Consider the following 23,353-nt stretch of genomic DNA (forward strand, 5'->3'; position numbering starts at 1 on the left):
CACATGGCCCCAGGGCAATGCAAGAACCAGAGCTTTACCCAGGGAAACGAGGGCTTGGTAGTTCCTCAGCATCTGGTCCCGGTAAAGCCCCTTGTCTTCCTCTTCCAGCAGCTCCCACTCCTCCCGTGTGAAATACAATGCCACGTCCTCAAACACCTCCCGGAGCTGCCGGCACAAGCGTTACAGCATCAGTCTCCTGCCCCCGCTGCCCCCAGCCCCCACGGCCCTGTCTGCACTCACTCTGCACTGCAGCACTTTGCACTCTTAGCCAGGACAGACAGGGGTACGCTACTCAGCTGACACGTGATACGCAGAGATCCTGGTTTTCTCTGTTTAAGAACTGCAAATATTCTCATAAAAGAAAAAATCGCTCCCAACCCATAGCGCCCCCCCTCACCCCTGCTGGTGCTCCACACTCCCCGCCACAGCCCCCCTGGCCGTGCTGGTGACATCTGGTCCAGGAAGAGAGAAAGGCTTGTGGCAGGACACTTTCACCTCCCTGCACTTCCCAGTGCTGACCTCACAGCAGCTGTCCTTAGACCAAGCACTTCAGCACAAACCTGAACATGGAGTTGTGCAACCAGAAATCATCTGCAGGCTGGGTTGTGTTACGTTCGGTCTACACAGGGACTGTGCAGTCTTCTCTGATTAACCGGATTAGCTGTTGTGTCCCCTTTGTGTTGGGGGGTCTTTACTTACATCCCCTCTCCCAGCACTGTCCCGCTTCCCACCTCGCTGCCTCTGCACTTGCTATTCAAAAGACTCTCTATTTAATAGTCTGGTCTGTGCATATCCTTCAATTCCAACTTTTCAACTCAGTGTGGAACTAAAAAAACCTGTGCTGTGCCTCTGTTTCAGGTCATTTGTAAGCTGCAAATCCATCCCACCTTCTGCCTCCCCTCACACTAACACGGATAATCAGCAGCCAGGTGTGCTGCTCACTCCTGTCAAACTGATGGGCTGGGGGGACCCTGTTGGCATCGACTGCAGAGACCCTCTGTGCTCCCCAGTCCTAGAGAGGCCAGAGAGGACTTGCTGGGCTCAGCTGTAGAGACCGCTGCCCCGGGCTCCCGTGCAGCTGACCCGGCCCAGGCATCAGGGATCCACTCTGTCCCTGTCTCCCACTACAGCCCCCTCCCAGCCACAGCCCTCTGTCCCTCCGAGAGGGGACCATAAAGGGCCCAGTTTTCTCCCCACAGGTTGTATCTACATAAAATGTTTACTGCAGAGCTGCTTGACTACTTCTGCAGGAAACGTCTTTGCATCTACGTATGTGCCCCTATTAGGGCACACAAAATGAATCAACTCTGGAGCAGGCAAGTGCCAGTCTGCTCCAGAGTTTTTTCATGTGTAACAACACACTGCTGTGGCCAGCTGCCAGCTAGCCTGTGCCCCAGCCACCCCTCTGCAATGCACTGCAACCCCGTCAGAGCAGCTGGATGTGCTGTGCACGTAGAAAGTCCAGAGCAATAATCCTCAGAGTTTTTTGCTCCAGGGTGCACGTTCATGCCCAGGAGCAAAAGACTCTGGAGCTATGTGACGGCCAGAACCAAACAGGTTAATGAGCAAATTATAGCAAATAATATCTGCTTCTTGGAGACATCTGACAGCAGTCTGACAGTTGATATTAGCTAAGGTAAAGCTTGTAAGATTGTAACCCGCAAATTGTATCTCGTCTGTCCCAAGTATAACTGCAATGTTAAAATGTACTGTCTTTATGGATCATAAGACTAAATGGGCCCCAAAAAGCAGAACTAGAAAACAGAACTGCAAACGTTAGCTGACCTAATGGTTCTTGCTTAAAGGTCAGTCAAAATAACAAACCTGACCACAAGATATGATTGACACATTCCAAAAATTCCAAAGATGAAGTAGCCAGGTGGGTTGAACTTGGGTGGAGTAAATGCTAATCTCAGACCCCAAAGTGATGTGGTGTGATTTGCTTATTGCGTGAGTCCAAGTTTAGGCAGTAGTCTTTTATGATAATTTCTGACACCTTCTAATCCCATAGGGTAAGAGCTGTCAGGAAGATTGTAAGTGGCTGTAACAGATTAGCATAAAAAGAGGTATAAAGGAGCACATATGTCAAGTGACCAGCATGACGGACAGGACAGAAGGACCATCGCTGGACCAAGCCTGGACCCCGGACTCCCTGTGTGAGCAAGGATTGGATCCTGACCTAGGGATCTTCCCGGTGACCCCTCAGACAGCGTTGATCGGGGACGCCTGACTTCGCCAGAACACCTTGACACACACCTGGCATAGAGGGACTGCTGATAAGCTGCCAAGCCCATGTGTGCACTTTTTATCATTCAGTCTATCTGTTGTTATCACTCATACTTGCTCTTTATTACTGTATTATCTGTTTGTCACATTAGCCTTTCTGTTAACTGTTGCATGCATGAGCTATCAGTAAATTTGCCTTTGCTTCACTCCCAACTCGCCTCCTTGATCCTGAACCCAGCAGCCTAATGGCTGATACACTCACGGCACCTAGCCAGCCTGTGACAGATCAGTGAGCCTGAGTTTATTCTTGTGCATTAATTACACGCGTAGACACATGCATGCAGATGTTAGCTGATCTCACCAGCACCATCCATATACCTTTGGAGAAGGGGAAGGTTCCTCTTGGGCTGGGGAAAAAAGCTCAGCACCGCTCTCAACCTGACCCAAAGCTGAGGAGAGGTTGGGGAAGAGCTCTTTTATTATTAAGTTTTGAAATGTCCTGGTCTCAGGCCAAATCAGCCAAACCTTGTGCCACTACCCCCTGACTACCCGCCACTACCCACCAGACACGAAACAACACGACACCCTCCCGGCTCCCCACCCTGACCTGCTGATGGGCAGATGTCCCCCCCGCCCCCACAATGCCCTTGTGAATCCTCCTGAGTCCCAGGGTCCCCAGCAGCCTCCTGCTCACACCTGCCTGCTCCCACTCACCCCCTGTCTGGTTGTAGCGATACCGCAGGGTGACCAGGTTTGATTGAAACCTCCCTTGCCAGCCCTGCAAGCTCCTGGTTTCCCCATCCCAGAAGTGTAGTCCGATGGTGCCCTGCACCCAGTTCCCATGCGGCTCCTGTCTCTGCGTCTCACTGTCGTAGCAGAGAATTTGTTGGTCATCCACGTAGCCCACGACAGTGAAGTGGGGCACATCTGGGTGGGGGTCCGACACCCCCGTGTAGAGATGCCGGTAGCAGTGGGAGCCTGTAGCAGTGACACTCAGCACCAGCGGGAAGACACCAGGGCCCTCAGGGTGTCAGGGCAGCAGGTCTTTGCCAGCTGGTCCTGTAGTCCCTCCCTCCCACTGCAGGGCAGTGTGGTCCTGCACAGTGTCATAGTCTGGCTGCGAGCTCTGCCCCTCCCGTGTCAGGTCCTGCAGGTCTGAGACCCCCTGCACTTGGCACCCTGGAGAGAAAAGTCAAGGCTGGATGGGTGAAGGCGGTGTCCAAACACAACACCGTGATGCTCTTTCCTGCCCTCGCCCTTGCTCTATAGAGGCCCACCACCTTCCCCAGAGCCAGCTTGGTCTCTACACGGGGCAGTGGTGCCCTGTACAACCTGCCCCCAGGGCTGCACCTAGGGGCAGCGGCATCTCTCCCCAGTACACCTGGCTGCCATGTTCCACCCCAGAAGCAGTTGCCCACTTGGATATTGAACTCTGCCGCTGACCCACTCATCACCTTTGACCCTTGCTTTATGCAGGACTTGGGACAGGCTGAATATGTCAAGTTGGCAGCATGCAAAGACGGGCTGGAGACTCTGGCTGCTGTGCGAGAAATGAGAGTAGTCATTCCCCTGCTCACCCCCAAGTCTCCATACCTCCCACGCAGCCAGGCTTCCAGGCTCCCAGATGCTCCCCACCCCCACTGCTGTGGGAGACCAGGGGAAGGCGTGAATAGCATTGCACGCTGCGCTGCTGACACACATGGCCCAAGTACCCCTCTTATCAGCAGCTCCAGCAAGCAGCCTGGAGCAGGGCAAAGTGGATGTCGGGAGCATTGGCGCAGGCCAGACCCCTCCCCAACCTGGGCTGCAGCAACACCCAGCACCTCTGGGGGAGTGGAGACCCCCCTCGGCCCCCCAACCCATGGAGCAGCAAGGAGGGGCAGCCAGAGGCTAGGAGAGCCCTAGGCAGAGCCTGGCACCCCTGCACCCCATCATCCCCTCCATGGGTCAGTGAAGAGATGGACGGCCATCCCTGCAGCTATCTGCAAGAGCATTTGCCGTGGAGGGCTGCCAGGCTTCAACATGCAGGACCCCCCATTCCCCCAGCTGCGGGGCAGGGAAGGACAGGGGAGGAGAGCAGGTTTCTCCTCCAGGGGCCCTGATCTGGGCCTGATCATGGGGATCCTCTGGGCATCTCACTGTGTCCAGCAGGATCCCAGCAACAAGCACAGGGAGATCACGGTGCATGAGGATCACCCCAGCCCGGCACAGCCCCCTCCTGCACTGGGACCAGCCACCACCTCTTGTTTATCATAGAATCAGAATCATAGAAGTTGGGTCGGAAGGGACCTTGTAGATCTTCAAGTCCAACCCCCTGCCTGGGCAGGAGAGAAACTGGGCTCAAGTGATCCCAGCCATGTAGGCATCGAGCCATTTCTTAAAGATCCCCAGGGTAGAAGCCAGCACCACTTCCCTTGGAAGTTGGTTCCAGATCCTAGCCGCCCTGACTGTGAAGTAGTTCCTATGGATATCTAATCTGAACCTATTCTCCAACATAGATTTCATAGACATTAGTGCTGGAAGGGACCTCGGAAGATCATCGAGTCCAGCCCCCCGCCCAAAGGGCAGGAAGTCAGCTAGGTTCATAGGATCCTAGCAAGATAAGCATCCAGTTTCATCTTGAAAGTGTTCAATGAAGGCGCTTGAACCACCTCCGGTGGCAGGCTGTTCCAGACCTTGGGGGCTCGGACAGTAAAGAAATTCTTCCTTATGTCCAGCCTGAAATGGTCTTGTAGTAGTTTATGACCATTCGACCTCGTCATCCTTTGGGGTGCTCTGGTGAACAAACGTTCCCCCAGATACTGGTGGTCACCCCTGATAAACTTGTAGGTGGCCATCAGATCACCCCTGAGCCTGCGCTTTTCCAGGTCCCCACTAAGCCTTCTCTTGTGAAGGCTGAACAGGTTCAGGTCCCGTAGCCTCTCATTGTAGGGTCTGCCCTGCTGTCCCCGGATCATGCAGGTGGCCCTCCTCTGGACCCTCTTAATGTTGTCCACATCCCTCTTCAAGTGGGGTGCCCAGAACTGGACACAGTACTCCAGCTGTGGCCTGACCAGTGTTGCATAGAGGGGGAGGATCACCTCCTTGGCCCTACTTGAGATGCATCTGTGGATGCACGATAGGGTCCGGTTAGCCCTGCCGACCGTGACCTCGCACTGTTGGCCCATGTTCATCTTGGAGTCAACGATGACTCCAAGATCCCTTTCTGCCTCCGAAACTCTCAAGAAGGGAGTTTCCCATCTTATAAGTGTGATGCCGGTTACTACTGCCCAAGTGCAGCACCCTGCACTTGTCAGTATTGACACGCATCCTGTTTTTGTCAGCCTGTAGCAAAAAGTGCCCTTTAACTCTTGCCTGCATTTGCTCTCCCCTCTTTAAATATGTTTTTCCTCTTCTTTCTTTTCTTTCTTCCTCTTTCTTGCACTTTAAGATAAGGAATTGTGTTTTAAAATTTGTGTGTGCGCGTTTTGTATCTCCCCTTGTATTTTGGTATTTTTATCTATTGGTGTGCCAAGGCATTACTTTTGTAGCTTATATTTTATACTCCTCACCTTTCAACTTTCAACTACATGTGTTTAGTTTCAGAAGTAAGTTAGTTATACATTGTAACAATGTTAACAAGGGCAGAAATCAAGCTGCCCTTCCTTGTATCAGGCTGGCCCCTGAAATAGCGAGTGAATCAATGATTGAATGTGTAACGTGATTGAATGTGTAATATAGTAGCAGACAGCAATTATCACCTGAAAGCCGCAGATCAACCAACGGAAGAATTGAATAGAAGACAATGTAACAACTGGGAAATCTCTAAACATCACTGATCAAGGGCTAGAAGCCCTGGCCTGAGTTAATCAACACCAGGGACCAACTTTAGGGCTGAATATCTCCAGATCCACCACTCCCAGAGCCCTATTCTAAATTCATCAACAGACTCCCAAACCTGCACGTACATGCGGACGACCCCTGGGGCTGACAGATGCCGTCCAGTAGCCACCGAGGCAGAGAAGTCCCACGAGGGTCAATGACCCCTGGATTGGGCAAACCTGAAAACTGGGGCGTCACCAAAGTCTGCCAGGGACAGATAAAAGGCAGTGAAAAGTGACCCTCAATGCTGCCCTCTCCAACTCGACCAGATCTGTCCAGCCAGAAGGACCAGCCGGTGACCCCCTTCTGGAGAATATCACCACGCTGAGAGAAGCCTGGACTGGCCATCGATGGCAGACTCCAGCGCTTGTAGGATAGGTATACCTGACTCTGTAGCCTGCTACTGTGTGTGTGTGTGCATGTGTGTGTGTGTGTGGGGACCAGCCCCAAGCTTTATGATTTAACTCCTTACAGTGTTTCAATCCTTCTAATAAACTAGAATTTTAAGGATCTGAGTTGGACATTTGTAGCCAACATTGGGACATACTGGGGAATACTGGGAAGCACTGGGGATGGGGGGCACTGACATAATATGCAATCCTGGAAGCCTACTAGGTGGCTTTGGAAGATACTGGGAGGCACTGGGCATAATGGGGAATCCTGTGAGTGTCCTGGGAGGCACTGGTGAGGGAGCACTGGCAGTAATGCAGGATCCTGGGAGGGTACAGGGAAGCACTGAGGGATACTGGGAAGCACTGAAGGGGGGCACTGGGGGTGATGGGAGATCTTGGGATGGTACTGGGAGATACTGGGGAAGACTAGAATCCTTTGGGGCATACTGGGAGGCACCAGGGAGGGGCACTGGGGTATTTGTGAGATACTGGGAGGCACTGGGGGACTCATAGATTCATAGATTCATAGATGTTAGGGTCGGAAGGGACCCCAATAGATCATCAAGTCCGACCCCCTGCATAAGCAGGAAAGAGTGCTGGGTCTAGATGACCCCAGCTAGATACTCATCTAACCTCCTCTTGAAGACCCCCAGGGTACGGGAGAGCACCACCTCCCTTGGGAGCCCGTTCCAGACCTTGGCCACTCGAACTGTGAAGAAGTTCTTCCTTATGTCCAGTCTAAATCTGCTCTCTGCTAGTTTGTGGCCATTATTTCTTGTAACCCCCGGGGCCGCCTTGGTGAACAAATCCTCACCAATTCCCTTCTGTGCCCCTGTGATGAACTAATAGGCAGCTACAAGGTCGCCTCTCAACCTTCTCTTGCGGAGGCTGAAAGGTCCAGTTTCTCTAGTCTCTCCTCGTAGGGCTTGGTCTGCAGGCCCTTGACCATACGAGTTGCCCTTCGCTGTACCCTCTCCAGGTTATCCGCATCCTTCTTGAAGTGTGGCGCCCGGAATTGCACGCAGTACTCCAACTGCGGTCTGACCAGTGCCCGATAGAGGGGAAGTATCACCTCCTTGGACCTATTCGTCATGCATCTGCTGATGCACGATAAAGTGTCATTGGCTTTTCTGATGGCTTTGTCACACTGCCGGCTCATGTTCATCTTGGAGTCCACTAGGACTCCAAGATCCCTTTCCACCTCTGTGCCACCCAGCAGGTCATTCCCTAGGCTGTAGGTGTGCTGGACATTTTTCCTCCCTAGGTGCAGCACTTTGCATTTCTCCTTGTTGAACCGCATCCTGTTGTTTTCTGCCCACTTGTCCAACCTATCCAGGTCTGCCTGCAGCTGTTCCCTGCCCTCCGGCATGTCCACTTCTCCCCATAGCTTTGTGTCATCTGCAAACTTGGACAGAGTACATTTCACTCCCACGTCCAAGTCGCTGATGAAGACATTAAAGAGTATCGGTCCAAGGACCGAACCCTGCGGGACCCCACTGCCCACACCCTTCCAGGTCGAGACCAACCCATCCACCACGACTCTTTGGGTGCGACCCTCTAGCCAATTCGCCACCCACCGGACTGTGCAGTCATCCACATCACAGCCTCTCAACTTGTTCACCAGTATGGGGTGGGATACAGTATCGAAGGCCTTCCTGAAGTCTAAGTATATGACATCCACCCCTCCTCCTGTGTCCAGGCGTTTCATAACCTGGTCATAGAAAGAGACTAGGTTGGTCAGGCACGATCTGCCCGCCACAAACCCATGCTGGTTTCCCCTCAGCATAATTTGCCCTGCCGGGCTCTCACAAATGTGATGCTGCGATGTACTGGGAGTGGGGGTAATGGGAGATCCCAGGAGGCTACTGGGAGATACTAGGCAATATCTGTGGGTACTGGAGGATACTGGAAGGCACTGATGGGGGCATACTGTGGAAATGAGGTGATCCTGGGAACATACCAGGAGGCTGTGGGGCATAGTTTGAGGCACTGGGGTGGCACTGTAGGTAATGGGGGACCAGGGAGGGTACTGAAATGTACTGGGGGATCCTGGGAGGTACTGGGGGGCATAAGGGGGGTAATGGGGCTCCTGGGATGTTACCAGGAGGCATTGGGGAAGGACACTAAGGATAATGGGGGATCCTGGGAGGTACTGGTGGATACCGGGGGGAACTGGGGTAATATACCACTCCCAGGAGGGTACTGGGGTAATAATACCACTCCCAGGAGGGTACTGGGCCATAATGGGGGATATTAGGAGGCATTCGGATAATAGGGGGGGGTCATAGATTCATGGATTCATAGACGTTAGGGACGGAAGGGACCTCAATAGATCATCGAGTCCGACCCCTTGCATAGGCAGGAAAGAGTGCTGGGTCTAGATGACCCCAGCTAGATACTCATCTAACCTCCTCTTGAAGACCCCCAGGGTAGGGGAGAGCACCACCTCCCTTGGGACCCCTTCCAGACCTTGGCCACTCGAACTGTGAAGAAGTTCTTCCTAATGTCCAATCTAAATCTGCTCTCTGCTACCTTGTGGCCATTATTTCTTGTAACCCCCGGGGGCGCCTTGGTGAGTAAATACTCACCAATTCCCTTCTGTGCCCCTGTGATGAACTTATAGGCAGCCACAAGGTCACCTCTCAACCTTCTCTTGCGGAGGCTGAAAAGGTCCAGGTTCTCTAGTCTCTCCTCGTAGGGCTTGGTCTGTAGGCCCTTAACCATATTAGTGGCCCTTCTCTGGACCCTCTCCAGGTTATCCGCATCCTTCTTGAACTGTGGCACCCAGAATTGCACGCAGTACTCCAACTGCGGTCTGACCAGTGCCTGATAGAGGGGAAGTATCACCTCCTTGGACCTATTCGTCATGCATCTGCTGATGCACGATAAAGTGCCATGGGCTTTATTGATGGCTTCGTCACACTGCTGACTCATGTTCATCTTGGAGTCCACTAGGACTTCAAGATCCCTTTCCACCTCTGTGCCACCCAGCAGGTCATTCCCTAGACTGTAGGTGTGCTGGACATTTTTCCTCCCTAGGTGCAGCACTTTGCATTTCTCCTTGTTGAACTGCATCCTGTTGTTTTCTGCCCACTTGTCCAACCTGTCCAGGTCTGCTTGCAGCTGTTCCCTGCCCTCCGGCGTGTCCACTTCTCCCCATACTTTTGTGTCATCTGCAAACTTGGACAGAGTACATTTGACTCCCTCGTCCAAGTCACTGATGAAGACATTAAAGAGTATCGGTCCAAGGACCGAGCCCTGCGGGACCCCACTGCCCACAACCTTCCAGGTCGATACTGACCCACCCACCACGACTCTCTGGGTGCGACCCTCCAGCCAATTCGCCACCCACCAGACTGTGTAGTCATCCAAGTCACAGCCTCTTAACTTGTTCACCAGTATGGGGTGGGATACCGTATCGAAGGCCTTCCTGAAGTCTAAGTATATGACATCCACCCCTCCTCCTGTGTCCAGGCATTTGGTAACCTGGTCATAAAAAGAGACTAGATTAGTGAGGCATGATCTGCCTGCCACGAACCAGTGTTGGTTTCCCCTCAGCATAATTTGCCCTGCCGGGCTCTCACAAATGTGAGCCTTGATAATTTTTTCAAAGACTTTGCCTAGGATGGAGGTGAGACTGACTGGCCTATAGTTGCCCGGGTCCTCCTTCCTCCCCTTCTTGAAAATGGGGACCACATTGACCCTTTTCCAGTCCTCCGAGACTTGGCCCGTGTGCCATAAGCATTCAAATATTCCTGCAAGTGGCTCTGCAATGATGTCAGCCAGTGCCTTCAGCACCCTCGGATGGAGCTCATCCGGGCCTGCCAACTTAAAGGCTTCCAGTTCCTCCAAGTGCCTCTGCACCACCTAAGGGTCTACGCATGGCAGTCTGGCGCCTTGCTGCTGTATCTCCACAACCCCAGTGAGAGACTTGTCATTCCCCTCACTTAGGAACACTGAGGCAAAGAACTTGTTGAGGAGTTCAGCCTTGTCCCCCCTGTCTGTCACCAATTGCTTCTGCCCATTTAGCAGTGGTCCTATTCCTCCCTGGGCCTTCCTTTTGCTCCCTATATATCTAAAAAACAATTTCTTGTTGTCTTTTACTTGGGATGCCATCCTCAGCTCCATGGTAGCTTTGGCCTGTCTGACTGCCTCCCTACAAGCGTGAGCAGAGGAGGTATATACGTCTTTGGTGATCTCTCCCTGTTTCCACTTTTTATGTGCTCCCCTTTTGGCCAGTAGGCTGCCCTGGATTTCTCTGGTCAGCCAGGGAAGCCTCCTGGCCCCTTTCCCTCTTTTACCTTGCATTGGGATCATCTTTCTTTGTGCCCGAAGGATCGTTTCCTTAAGCACAGCCACCCTTCTTGGGCTCCCATCACTTCAAAACTCCTACTCTGCAGTGCGTCCTTGACTAATCACCTGAGTTCATTGAGATCAGCTTTCCTAAAGTCTAGCACTTTCACCCTACTAGTTACCTTACCCACTCGACGTCTTATGGTGAATTTTGTTATTAGGTGATCACCGTCCCCCAGATGGCTACCGATCTGGAGGTCCCCTACCATGTCATCCCCCGTTGCCAATACCTGATCCAGTAAGACATTCCCCCTGGTGGGACTGTGTACCTCCTGCATCAGGTGGAGGTCCTGTACACAGGTTAGAAACCTTCGTGAGCGGTGGGACTTTGCCGTCTGTGACTCCCAGCAGATGTCCTGGTAGTTTAGGTCCCCCTGACTACCGCCTCTTTAGCTTTTATGGTGTCCGAGAGTTGCCTTAGGAGCCCTGAATCTATTTCTTCCCCTTGATGTGGGGGTCTGTAGCAGACCCCTACCACCAAATCCCTTTCTCCTTGCCCCCCAGATGCCTGGGTCCTTGCGGGGCCAGGGCGGTGCTGAGGGCCTGGACACCTGGGATCTCTGTGGGAGGGGCTGGGGGTGAGACCTGGGGGCTCGGATGCCTGAGTCCTCGGGGGCTGCGGGGTGACAACGGTGCGTGGTTGCTTCTGGGTCTGGAGTCTAGGGTAGGGATCAATCAGTGTTTAGACCCAAAAAAGCTCGCTAAAAAGCATTTTTCCAACTCCTTGAGTTGGTCTAATAAGATACTGGATTTACCCAAAGAAGTGTGTGTGGGGGTGGGGGCGGGGGCGTAAAGATCGGTGGTGTAAGGTCATCTACGTACCCACGTGACCAAGCCCCCATACATTTCGTGCTCTTCCCTTTCCCGCTTTTTGCCTTTTGCTTGTTTCTCCTTTTCTCCTTCCTTTTTTCTCTCCCACGTCTTTTCTTTCTCCTCCCTCGCTGGATGTGGGCATCTTCCCCCAGGAAGGACAAACAACACACACACGCACACTTCTCACATAACACAGCAATGGCCTCGCTGCCCCGCGTCCACACCGGCCTGTCACGTGTGTCTGCGCCCCGCACCCCGACAGCGCGGGGAGGGAGGCGGGCTGCGCTGGGCAGGGGGCAACGCCGTCCGCGGGTCTCATTTACATGCGATTTGCATATGCAGATAAGGCCGGGGCTGAAGTTCGCCTCTAGGGGCGGGCAGGGTCTAACGGGCTGCTGCCTCCTCCAATCGCGGCGAGCAGGGCTTACAAAGCAGGCCGGGAAGGGCCAGGAACCTGTCCAGAGCGCTACACCGCGCCCCCTGCCCGCTGCCCGCTGCCCTGGCCCTGGCCCTGGTCTTGGCCCAGGTCTGCCCGTGGGGGGAACTGAGGGTGCAGGTAAGAGGGAGATGGGGGCGGCGGGAGGAGGCTGGCGGGGCAGGAGGAGGGACACGCCGGGCCGGGAGGACACCTTCCAGGCGGGGAAAGGCAGGACTGTCCCCCGCCCCACCTCCTGCCGCAAGCCTGGCTGCGGATCCGTGCTGCAGGGCATTGCCGTGCAGGCCGCAAGGGGCCCTGGGTGCAGCAGCCCCCAAATACCTCTTCTGCTTATCCTCCACGCGTCCCTGCAGGGAGCTGCTCTCCAGCCTTTCCTGCTGTATTCACTGCCGGGTGCTTGTGTGCGGGCGTGCGAGTGCCCTGGTGGTCCCTATGTCCCGCTCCCACCAGCCCCTTGCACACTTGCACGCTGCCCACCTGTGCAGGGAAAGCACAGGTTCCCGTCCCTCTAGACACTGTGAATTTGGGACAAACACTGTCCTGGGTCATGCAGCCCAGGACCAGGATTTGCAGTTCCTATTTGGGCGCTGTCCCACCCAATCAGGGAGTGGGGGTCACCCTAACTGCAGGGCGGGGGCAGGAGGGAGCAGCGGATGGGCTGGGAAGGGTGGAGAGCTGCGGCTGCTCCATTTCTCCAGCCGGCCTGGTGCCTGCATCCTGTGCTGGGGCCGGAGGAGCAGGAAGGACGGCTCCGACACTGCTCCGAGTGGGGCGGTGGGTGTTAGACCCCGACTCCATGAGATGCCCAGCTAGGGAGACGATGATCCACTTGCCCATGGATCCAGTTACTCCTTAGCCAGAGCAAGTAGGATTACAGTCCTGGGTCTCAGATCTATGGTCAGATTTCTGCTGTCTCCTTTCCCACAGGTGTTCCTGGAAACTGGACATTGCCTACAGGTGCCAAGCACGAGTGTATAGAGAGCGAGAGCCCAGGCCCTGGCCAGTGAGATTCCCTCCTGGGGAGACATGGCTGCTGCGCTGGAGCCCGTGGCAGCCGTGGGCCTCCCCTTCCCAGCGGGAGCTGGAGGAGCAGGACCCAGGAGGTGTGCAGGCAGGGGCTGAGGGTGCAGAATTGTCTTGTGTCGTCCAGACCAGAGCCGGTCCAGCACCGAGAGCTGTGGGGGCAGGACGCAACACAGGCCATGCAGCTCCCTTTCGAGGCCGAGCTGCCCTCAGCGACCCCACAGCTGGCAGCGCGGGATGAGCTCCCCACCCCAGAGCCCTGGCGCCAGCTCTTCCGTGGCCTGCGCTACCGGGAAGCCAAGGGACCAGGGAAGATTTGCAGCTGCCTGCGGGAGCTGTGCCGGCGCTGGCTGGAGCCCCAGCACCGCAGCAAGGAGCAGATGCTGGAGCTGGTGGTGCTGGAGCAGTTCCTGGCCATCCTGCCCCTGGAGATGCGGAGCTGGGTGTGCAGGTGCCGCGTGGAGACGTGTGCCCAGGCTGTGGCCCTGGCCGAGGGGTTTCAGCTGGGGCAGGCGGAGGACGAGAAGCTCCAGGTGAGAGCCTTTGTTTGGTGCCATCTGCACCTCCACGTGTCGGGGGATGTTCCCACCCCGATCCCGGCTCCCCAGTGACACGTGTATCTCGTCCCCAGGTCACCGTGCATGTGAAGGTCGAGGAGGGGTCCTCAGACAAGATGCAGCCCCTGGGAACCCTGCCGGAGCCTGGCGATTCCTGGGGGCAGCAGCCAAATGCCCATGGTGAGGACAGAGGGCCCTGCCAGAGTTTGCTGTTTCCCAACACAGAGCCAGGTCCTTACCAGCCTTTTTGATGTAAAAGCTTAACACGGCCTCAACACCCAAAGAGTAGCAGTTACCTCCCCACACCCTCCGCCATTATTAGTGTTGGGTGCTGGGTTTAGGTCAGTTGAGTTTGGGGGACAACTAAGTAGAAAACAGGGCTGGGAGTCTGGTCGCAGGCTCCAAACAAGCCCTACACGGGGGGACAGCGAGCGGAGCAGAGCGGGCAGTAGCCGGTGGCTCTTGAATGAGTCCAAGGAGCCAGGGGCAGGTGAGGAGCGGGATGAAGTCCTGGCGTGCAGTTAGGAGCCTGAGTGGCTGTCCTGCGGGGGTGAGTGGCTCCAATGCCTGCCCCTGCATCGCTGCTCTCAGAAAGATGCTTTAGGTGACTGGCTCTTGCCGTGCTGCCATGGTCACAATCAGTGATGTAATTGCTGTTCTAATATCAGTGTTGTAAAAATATCAGTCTGTAAAAGGCTGGTGCAGGTGATGCAGAAATGAGTCGCCAGTGGCCTCTGGCTGGGCCAGGTGCAGTTCATCCAGGCCTCCGTCCTGCTGCAGCTCCCCGGGACAGGGGAGACCTGGGAGCTGTCAGCACGTGGAGGGTCCCCAGGCGGGTGCCCCGGACCAGGCCCTTCCCCATGTGAGGTGAGGAGCGAAGGGTCTCCTCTTTCCAGTGGCAGGAGGCCCCGTCCCCCAGGGCAGAAATCTCTCTTCCAGAACAGTTTGATGGGTCCGTGCTCCAGCAGGTCGGTGGCTCTTGCTGTCCCGGTGCTCCTTGGAGCATTTCATACATCCTGGAGTAGACAGACCCTGCATTTCCCCCCCTCCACCCAAACATGTGGACCTGACCCAACACCAGCATCCCTCCAGATCCCTTCTCAGGGAGCGATGTCACGGTACCGTGAACACCACCGGCGCTGAGGAAGTTCTAGGGGCTCATCTCCAGACTCTTGCCAGTGGGACAATAAGTCTCCCGTCTCCCCACTCCACACACTGCAGCCTCCAGCTCCCTTCATCCCAGGCCAGTCCAGGAGACGAGCAGGGCTTTTCCCTTTCACCGCCCCAGTGCTCACCTGTGTACTCTCTTCCACCCACAGGTGCTGGGACCCTGAGCAGAGCTGATCAGCAGCCTCCCAAGGAAGGGCCTGTGAACCTGGAGCCGCAGAGACCCTCCCCAGGGAGACCGGGACAGAGCGGCTCCATGACTCCTGGGCCGGGCCAGCTGCACGAGGGGCAGGGCAGGCCGGCGAAGCAGGGGGAGAGCATGGAGGTGAGCAGGGCACCAGGTAGGGGTGGGGGTGGGAGTGCAGCTGAGGCAGAGCCCAGGTGGAGCCAGGGGTGCTGTCAAGAGTTTGGGGAGCAGAGACCAGAAGAGTGAGCAGGTGTGCTGGCTCGGGAAGGCCTGGTCAGAGTACAGCCAGCCAGCACCAGGGAGTCCGGGGCAGTGGTCTCTACAGCTGAGCCCAGCAAGGCCTCTCCCACCTGCCTAGGACTGGGGAGCACAGAGGGTCTCTGCAGTCGATGCCAGCAGGGTCCCCCCAGCCCATCAGTTTGGCAGGAGTGAGCATCACACCTGGCTCCTGATTATCTGTGTTAGTGTGAGGGAAGGCAGAAGCCAGGATGGATTTGCAGCTTACAGATTAACTGAATCAGAGGCGCAGCACAGGTTTTTCCGATTCCACACTTGTTTGATAAGTTTCATTGAAGGGTGTGCACAGACCAGACTATTAAATAGAGAGAGTCTTCTGAATACCAAGTGCAGAGGGGCAGCGTGGTGGGACGGGGGACAGTGCTGGGAGAGGGGATGTAAGTAAACACCCCCCCACACAAAGGGGACACGGCAGCTAATCCAGTTAATCGGAGAAGACTGCACAGTCCCTGTGTGGACCGTGCGTAACACAACCCAGCCTGCAGATGATTTCTGGTTGCACAACTCCATGTTCAGGTTTGTGTTGAAGTGTTTGGTCTAAGGACAGCTGTTCCGAGTTCAGCACTGGGAAGTGCAGGGAGGTGAAAGTGTCCTGCCACAAGCCTCTCTCTCTTCCTGGACCAGATGCCACGGGGCAGTGGGAGGGATTGTGGGGCAAAAGCAGGGGTAGGGAGGCTATGGGTTGGGAGCGATTTTTTTTTTTTCTTTTATGAGAGAATTTGCAATTTTGAAACTGAGAAAACCAGAATCCCTGCATATCATGTGTCAGCTGAGTAACGTACCCCTGCCTGTCCTGGCTAAGCGTGCAAAGGGCTGTAGTGCAGAGTGCGTGCAGACAGGGCTGGGGGCAGCGGGGCAGGAGACACTGATGCTGTAACGCTTGTGCCGGCAGCTCCGGAAGGTGTTTGAGGCCGTGGCAGTGTATTTCACACGGGAGGAGTGGGAGCTGCTGGAAGAGGAAGACAAGGGGCTTTACCAGGACCAGATGCTGAGGAACCACCAAGCCCTCGTTTCCCTGGGTAAAGCTCTGGTTCTTGCCTTGCCCTGGAGCCATGTGAGCTCTGAAATGGTGTTGTCTTCTCCCTGCTTCTAACTGTCTCATCCTCATGAACGTTTGGCTGGTGGCTTAAATCCCTTTGCTCCCCTCTGCTCTGTCCATGAGTAGACTTCTCCTATCTCATGCTTGTATATATTCCTCCTTCGTTTGATCCAGCCGCCTTCCCTGGAGTCTTCGCCTTTGATAACAGGATTTCCCTTTGCCTTCGCACCATGATCATATCATTTGCCATTCACTGTGCCTCAGAATGCATTAACAGCTGTTGCTTGTGCAGTTATTCTGATTTCCTCCCTCTCTTGCCTAGTGTGTCCTGTCCAAACTCATTTCCACTCAAGAACCATCCTCTTCCCCCTGCTATGCCTTCTCTTTCAGCCTAAATGTCCATCCTCCCTTGTCCTCCAAGTCCTTACTATAATCCGTGAGTTCATTGGCTCCATTCCCCAAATTTCAGTGGCTTATTCTGCATCCAGTACCAGTGGATAAACTCTCTTTAACCACTGCCCAAGCAGGATATCGAGGCCCTGCCCCTGACTTGATCTGCCGCATCCAGCGAGGACAGGTGGAGCTCTGGGTCCGTGATGATGAGGACCGTGGGGAAATGCGGAAGTCAGAGGACATGCTGCCAGGTGAGTTGTGGCTGTCCCCTCCACCTGACTCCCCTCTCACAAATGCTCCATGCCCAGGGTGAAAGGGAGCCTGGAAACTGCAGACCTGCCCTGTGCTGCCATTTCAGGGTGCTGGCCTCAAATAGCTTATGCTGTCATGTGTGCAGATGGGTGTTGTTCCACCCCCTGAAATTCAAAGTGTGGAAACTGTTACCAACAGGATTGTTTTTGTCAAAGACCCCCAGTGTTTGATATGGTCCCTTGCTGGTATAATATCAAGTAAACCTTAATAGTAATAATTGCAAGTTTCATCCCTGTAATACGACCTGACAAGTGGCTCCATTAGGCATTACAGCAGCGACCTGTGGTGGTGCCGGCCTTGCATCCTTCACTGGGTGTGGGAGATGTTTTTTTCTGGTTTTCCTGCTGTTCAAGTAGAAATTGCACGACCACCCCCGAACTCCCCAGAGTAAGAGCATGCACACAACACCCTCTGCCTTTGTTTGTCCGCTGCTTCAATAACTTCCTCATGCCAAATTGCCTAGTCCCCAAGTTCCTTACCAGCTGAACAGTTTTTCTCCAGTGATAATTATGGCAAAGTCTTTTAATCTCTTCCAGTATTTAAATGATGGTATTCTTTAATATTTAAGATGGATTTCTGGATCAGACAAACATCCCATGATCAGGGTTTTTGGGGAACAGACATGTTCTCGGGAATCGTACCCCTTCTTTATAATGGGCAACGCTTTCCTTGGATTGCTTGGTGCCACGGGAGCACTCCCAGTGCCCCTCTGCCCTGCAAGATGCTGGAGAGATGCTAAGGCTCAAAAGGAAATGAACAAAAGGATGAGAATACAAACAAACGGTCAATCTACCATTCTCAATCTTTGGCGTCATTGATATGTTTGAGACCCATGAGGCCATGCTCCAGGGATGTACCATTTTCTGTAGCCACTTTGCAGATATTCCAGAACCCATCCAGAACTTGTGCTTACATTTCCTTGTGTAGCATAGTTAACACCACAGCCACTTACAGCAATAACGGTACACAAACACAGCCGCGCAAAGAACACAATGACCATGCAGCATGCAGTGAAGCTCGGATCCTCTTTGTACCAAGGGATCTTCTTGATGACTCACTGCTGGTCCACAACCTGGAAAACACAAAGACAAAAAAGGGAATGGCTTAACCCCCTTTAACTTAGTTTATGTCATGGGATCTCTTCTGACACTGTGGCTGGCTTGGCCCTGGCCCTGGCCCTCCTGCAGCTCCTTCACAGGTTCCCCTCTCTGCAGCTTGAGAGGCTGCTTTTTTAGCAGTCTTTTCTACTTCAAGTGACAGCTGCTGCAAGGTGTACCCTGCCACACACTTTCCCTCCTTGGCTTTCACCAGGGGTTTTCTGTTGGGGTAGGCTCCCCCTATCCTTTTCAGAGGAAAAAGTAGCCCACCAGGCAGTGGGAGCCAAGGTTTTCAGGCGCTCTGCACTTGCCTTTCTCAGGAGTGGCAATGTGGTGTTGCGTAGAGACTGCCCTGCCACAAGTAGCTACACTGCACTAACCAGTCCCAGGAGGGTGTAGAGTTCAGATATTACCCAGGTCTAATTTTTGACTCTCCTGCCCTGGTTATCATCACCCATCATGGGCACAGTCTCTCACTTCTGGGTTTTTTGAGCCCCAGCCATTCTTGCTGGACAAGACAGAGGCTAGGGTTGTCCCTGGTGTCTCCTTATCCACTTGACGGGGACACTGGAAGTGTGTAATCCTGGGCTCAGGCTGCATGAAGTGGGTGGGTGGAGTGGGTGGGATTCAGAAGATTTCATGTTGTGGGGGGAAGTGAATCCCCCACTGCTTGCACGAGATTCTCCCCTTGTGATGTTTCCTCTCTGGGGCCCTGAGTGTCACGAAGCCTGAGGCTCAGCCCAGAGTCCGTGGGCGGGTTCGTGCCAAGGCCTTTGTCCCAGTGCAGTTGTCTGTGATGTGGAGGCTGCCTGGGATTCATTAGCAGAGGAAAGCCCCATGGGTTCAATCCCTGCACCAGACATTGCCCCAGAAACATGTAGGTAGCAGATCATTGCTGTAAATCCTCCACTCCCAGAACATTTCTTGGAAGGATAATGCATGAAACATGATGGGTTTTGCTACCAAGCAGTGTAAGGCAGTGCTCACCACACACTCCTGACTGGTGACAAGTCCTGGACATGTACCCCGAGGCTGTTCACCCTTGTACCAGATGCTGCTTTCAGGACTGCCAGAGATCAAGGACAAGCATTGCAGATGGGTGTCACCAAAGCACTGGCGCTTGTGGAGCGTGTCAGCCCAGTCAGGTGGAGGGCTCAGCACCATCCGCCCCTGGACCCACCAGTGCTGCAGGATACAGCAGCCCTTTGAGAGCCTCATTTTTCCTTTGATCAGATCCCTCTGGTCTCATCCTCATCCTCTTTAAACGTGAACCTATTCAGGTACAGTCCAAACACATATGTCCCGCATGTTTGTTGGATCAGGGCCTGAGGTGATGGGGCTGAGAGCTGGTCCAGAAACCTTGAGAGTCTGCCTCCTAACTCCCCCGAGTAGGGAAGATGAGACTGGCACAGGGACCTGGCACTGCCTCACCCCCAGCACTTGGGCCTGTGGCGGAAAGACCTAGTTTTCTTGAGGAAACACAAGTGCCAAGTCCTGTCGTGCTCTGAGGCCCATCCCAGCAGAAGGAATAGCAGTGCTTGCCCCTTGGCAGCAGGGCAGGGACTAATCTGGTGTTTCTTCCTCCCATGCAGGACATGCCTGGTTGCTGAGCAGAACTGAGGAGCAGGCTCCTGAGGAAGGGCCTGGAAAGCTGGAGCCACCATGGGCTTCCCTGGGGAGTATGGGTGAGGTGGATTCCCTGAGCCCAGCGAAGGACCAGTGGCACAAGGGCCAGGGGATGCCCCAAAAGCAGGAGAATGTAGCAGTGAATGTGGTCCCATCTCTAGTTGGGCGTTGGAGTGAAGAGGGGAAAGAAGCCAGAAAAAGGCCAAGGTGCAGGGATGAATATGTCATGCTGAGACACCTGAAGAGGCAGAAAGCAAAGGTGCACTGCAGAGAGGCACTGCATCCAAGGCAAGACAGTGTGGGGGGCCTCAGAGGGAAGCAGGAACTCACTGCCAAGACCAGGTGGAGAGCCCACTCCTGCCCTCAGTGCAGGAAAAGGTTTAGCTGCCCCTCGCGCCTGGCTCTGCACAAGATAAGGCACGCTGGGGAGAAGCCCCATGTACACGCCACGTGTGGGAAGAGCTTCGCCTGCCTCTCGACCCTGGCTGCTCACCACCAGATCCATTCTGGACAGCTCCCCCACCGCTTCACCGAAAGGAGGAAGAGCTTTGTGCTGCTCAAAACCCAGGATGTGCACAGGAAGAAGCGTCAGTACTGCTGTGTCACATGTGGCAAGAACTTCACCCATTTCTTCTCCCTGGTTCAGCACCGGCGCATGCACTTGGGGAGGAAGACACACCACTACAAAGAGTGCAGGAAGAACTTCATTAGCTGGCAAGGCCTGTCCCAACACCGGTGTTGGCGAAGGAGGCAGCAGCCACATAACTGCACAAAGTTTGGGAAGAGATTCAGGCAGCCCTCCAGCCTGGCCAGGCACAGGTGCATGCACACATCGGAGAAGCGTCATCCTTGCTCTGTGTGTGGGAAAAGCTTCATCTCCTCTTCCAAGCTGGCCCAACACCAAGTTATCCACACAGGGGAGAAGCCACATCAGTGCACTGCATGTGGGAAGAGCTTCACCCGCTCCGCCACCCTGGCCCAGCACCAGCGCATCCACACAGGGGAGAAACCATATCATTGCTCTGTGTGCGGGAAGAACTTCAGTTGTTCTTCCTCCTTAGCCAGCCACCAGCGCATTCACACGGGAGAGAAGCCACATCAGTGCTCTGACTGTGGGAAAAGCTTCAGTTATTCCTCCAACCTGGTCCGGCACCAGCGTGTCCACACAGGGGAGAAGCCATATCTGTGCTCTGTGTGTGGGAAGAGCTTCAGTTATCCCTCCGAGCTGGCCCGGCACCAGCGCATCCACACGGGAGAGAAGCCACATCAGTGCTCTGAGTGTGGGAAAAGCTTCAGTTCTTCCTCCCACGTGGCCCAGCACCAGCGCATCCACACAGGGGTGAAGCCATATCAGTGCTCTGAGTGTGGGAAGAGCTTCAGTTATTCCTCCGACCTGGTCCGGCACCAGCGCGTCCACACAGGGGAGAAGCCATATCATTGCTCTGAGTGTGGGAAGAGCTTCAGTTATTCCTCCCACCTGGCCCAGCACCAGCGCATCCACACAGGGGAGAAGCCATATCACTGCTCTGAGTGTGGGAAGAGCTTCAGTTCTTCCTCCCACCTCACCGAGCACCAGCGTATCCACACAGGGGAGAGGCCATATCAGTGCTCTGAGTGTGGGAAGAGCTTCAGTTCTTCCTACCAACTGGCCAAGCACCAGCGCATCCACACAGGGGAGAAGCCATATCAGTGCTCTGAGTGCAGCAAGAACTTCAGCCAATCCTCCAGCCTGGCTCGGCACAAGCGCAGTCACACAGGGGAGAAGCGATATCAGTGCTAAGAGTGTGGGAAGAGCTTCACCTAATCCTTCCACCTGGCCAAACACCAGCATGTCCACACAGGGGAGAAGCCACATCAATACTCTAAGTGTGGGAAGAGTTTCAGCATTCCGTTCAACCTGGCCTGACACTGACGCATGCACAAAGGGGAGAAGCCACATCACTGCTCTTGGTGTAGGAAGATGTTCTCCTACTCCTGCAGCCTGTGCTGAACACCAGTGCATCTACACAGGGGAGAAGCTACATCAGTGCTCTGATTATTGGAGAAGCTTCACCCATCTCAGCACCCACCAGTGGTGCATTCAAACCAGCTCCCTCATGCTGGTGGCCTGCAGAAAGCGTTCCCCCAGGCTTTGCCCCTTGTAGGAAACTGTGGGAGACCAGAGCCCAGATGCTGGCCCCCAACATATGCTTGGGGGTGGGGGCTAAGAGGAAACACCTCAGGCAGAGGTCAGCCCCAATGTGGGGGGAGGAGACAATGAGGAGATGATCTTGGCATCAGCCTTGGCGCCTGTGCATTCCCCATCGTTCTCTAACAGTATTCCCAGGGGAAGAAGTGCCTTCACGCCATGGTGCCCTCTCCCCGATGGCTGACTTCAGATGACACCTGGGGACTTCCCTTGGCTGCCTCCAAGATTTCTCCTTCCTCCTGGTCGAGGGGTTCTGGTAGATGAGCCCCTGAGTTGCAGGGAGGAGTGCATTTATGGCTGGGAAAGCATTCCCTACAATAGTCCCTAACCTCACCTTTCCTCACCTCCCCATCACCCCTCTTCCAGACCTGCCCATGCCCAGTGGGGTCTGCAATGAGCTGCCACCTCCGGAGTCTTTTTGGCTTGTTTTGCTCTTCAGCCTCTGTAGAAGTGTGCACCACAGGGGGCGTGCTGCTCCCCTGACCTCCTCCCCTTTGTTGTATTCTCTCTCATGCATTCCCCGCTACTAAAACCCCAGAATTGGGCATGGCACCTCTGTGGTTGATCTCTGCCCTCTCCCAAGCTGTGCAATGGGAACAGACCAGGGCCCACAACGCTTTCCAGGGCAGATCTCTCTGTGCTTTCCAGCCCCTTCCCTTTCTGAATGATTCACCACAATGCAGAGGTTGTTGCTAACCCTTGGGAGCAGGAGGTGGTCTGATCTACTCACCCTGCTGCTGCCTGACTGGCTGCTCCCACCCACTTCTGCCCTCTTCCCACAGCAGGACCTGGAGCTGTGTGAGCCAGAGCCACAGAGTGAGCAACCCTGGGCGAGCGACTGGCAACTGGCTCAACAGCTGCCCCAAGCCAGCCCCGTCTGCCCTGTTCCTGCCCTCACCCACCACAGCCACCCATCTGCCCCACGGAGGTGACTGGGGAAATGGGGGGCAGTCTGTGCATGGTGCTGGCTCCAGGGGGGTGTTTCCTCCCTTGGGAGAGCAGGATCTCCACACCGCTGACAGCACCCCTGCCAGCATGCCCGCAACATGCAGTGCTGGGTCAGGTATTAGGGTCAGGATGGGTGGTGTGTGCTGGGCCTGGGGTGGGGCATTGGGCACAGGCTGTCCAGCCAAACATGGGGGAATCAGGCTGAGTTTGTCCCCTCTTGGGGTTGGCAGGTTGCAGCTGCAGCCCCTGCAGATTCAGGGGCAGGGCTGGAGGTGAGGGCATTACTGCCCATGCCCTGCAGGGCATGATGCACCACATGGGGCAGGGGGGTGATGCACATTGACCTGTCACACATGCTGGTGTCTGTCCCATGTGGCATCTGTGTTCAGCTGGGCAGGTGTGAAGGGAGGCAAGGTAGGCAGAGGTGATACCTCATTG

General features: G+C 54.9%; 1 protein-coding gene across 1 annotated transcript; it reads left to right on the forward strand.

The window, feature by feature from the left end:
- The first annotated feature begins 12,025 nt into the window (after positions 1–12,025).
- Positions 12,026–22,519, forward strand: LOC102565500 (zinc finger protein 135-like). The gene is made up of 7 exons (XM_059725466.1): positions 12,026–12,201; positions 13,009–13,637; positions 13,736–13,892; positions 14,981–15,153; positions 16,205–16,331; positions 16,876–16,995; positions 19,746–22,519. The coding sequence occupies exons 2-7, from the start codon at positions 13,284–13,286 to the stop codon at positions 21,557–21,559; spliced, it is 2,745 nt and encodes a 914-aa protein (XP_059581449.1). The 5' UTR covers positions 12,026–12,201; positions 13,009–13,283; the 3' UTR covers positions 21,560–22,519.
- Positions 22,520–23,353: the final 834 nt, after the last annotated feature.

This window comes from Alligator mississippiensis, chromosome 1, assembly GCF_030867095.1.
Source record: "Alligator mississippiensis isolate rAllMis1 chromosome 1, rAllMis1, whole genome shotgun sequence".
Lineage (NCBI taxonomy): Eukaryota > Metazoa > Chordata > Crocodylia > Alligatoridae > Alligator > Alligator mississippiensis.

Bases quoted from the DNA above. Each gene is read 5' to 3' on its own strand.
- LOC102565500 (XM_059725466.1), top strand. From the start codon at position 13,284: ATGCAGCTCCCTTTCGAGGCCGAGCTGCCCTCAGCGACCCCACAGCTG. The intron at 13,638-13,735 runs GTGAGAGCCTTT...TCTCGTCCCCAG, and splicing joins CGGAGGACGAGAAGCTCCAG to GTCACCGTGCATGTGAAGGT. The intron at 16,332-16,875 runs GTAAAGCTCTGG...CCACTGCCCAAG, and splicing joins CCAAGCCCTCGTTTCCCTGG to CAGGATATCGAGGCCCTGCC.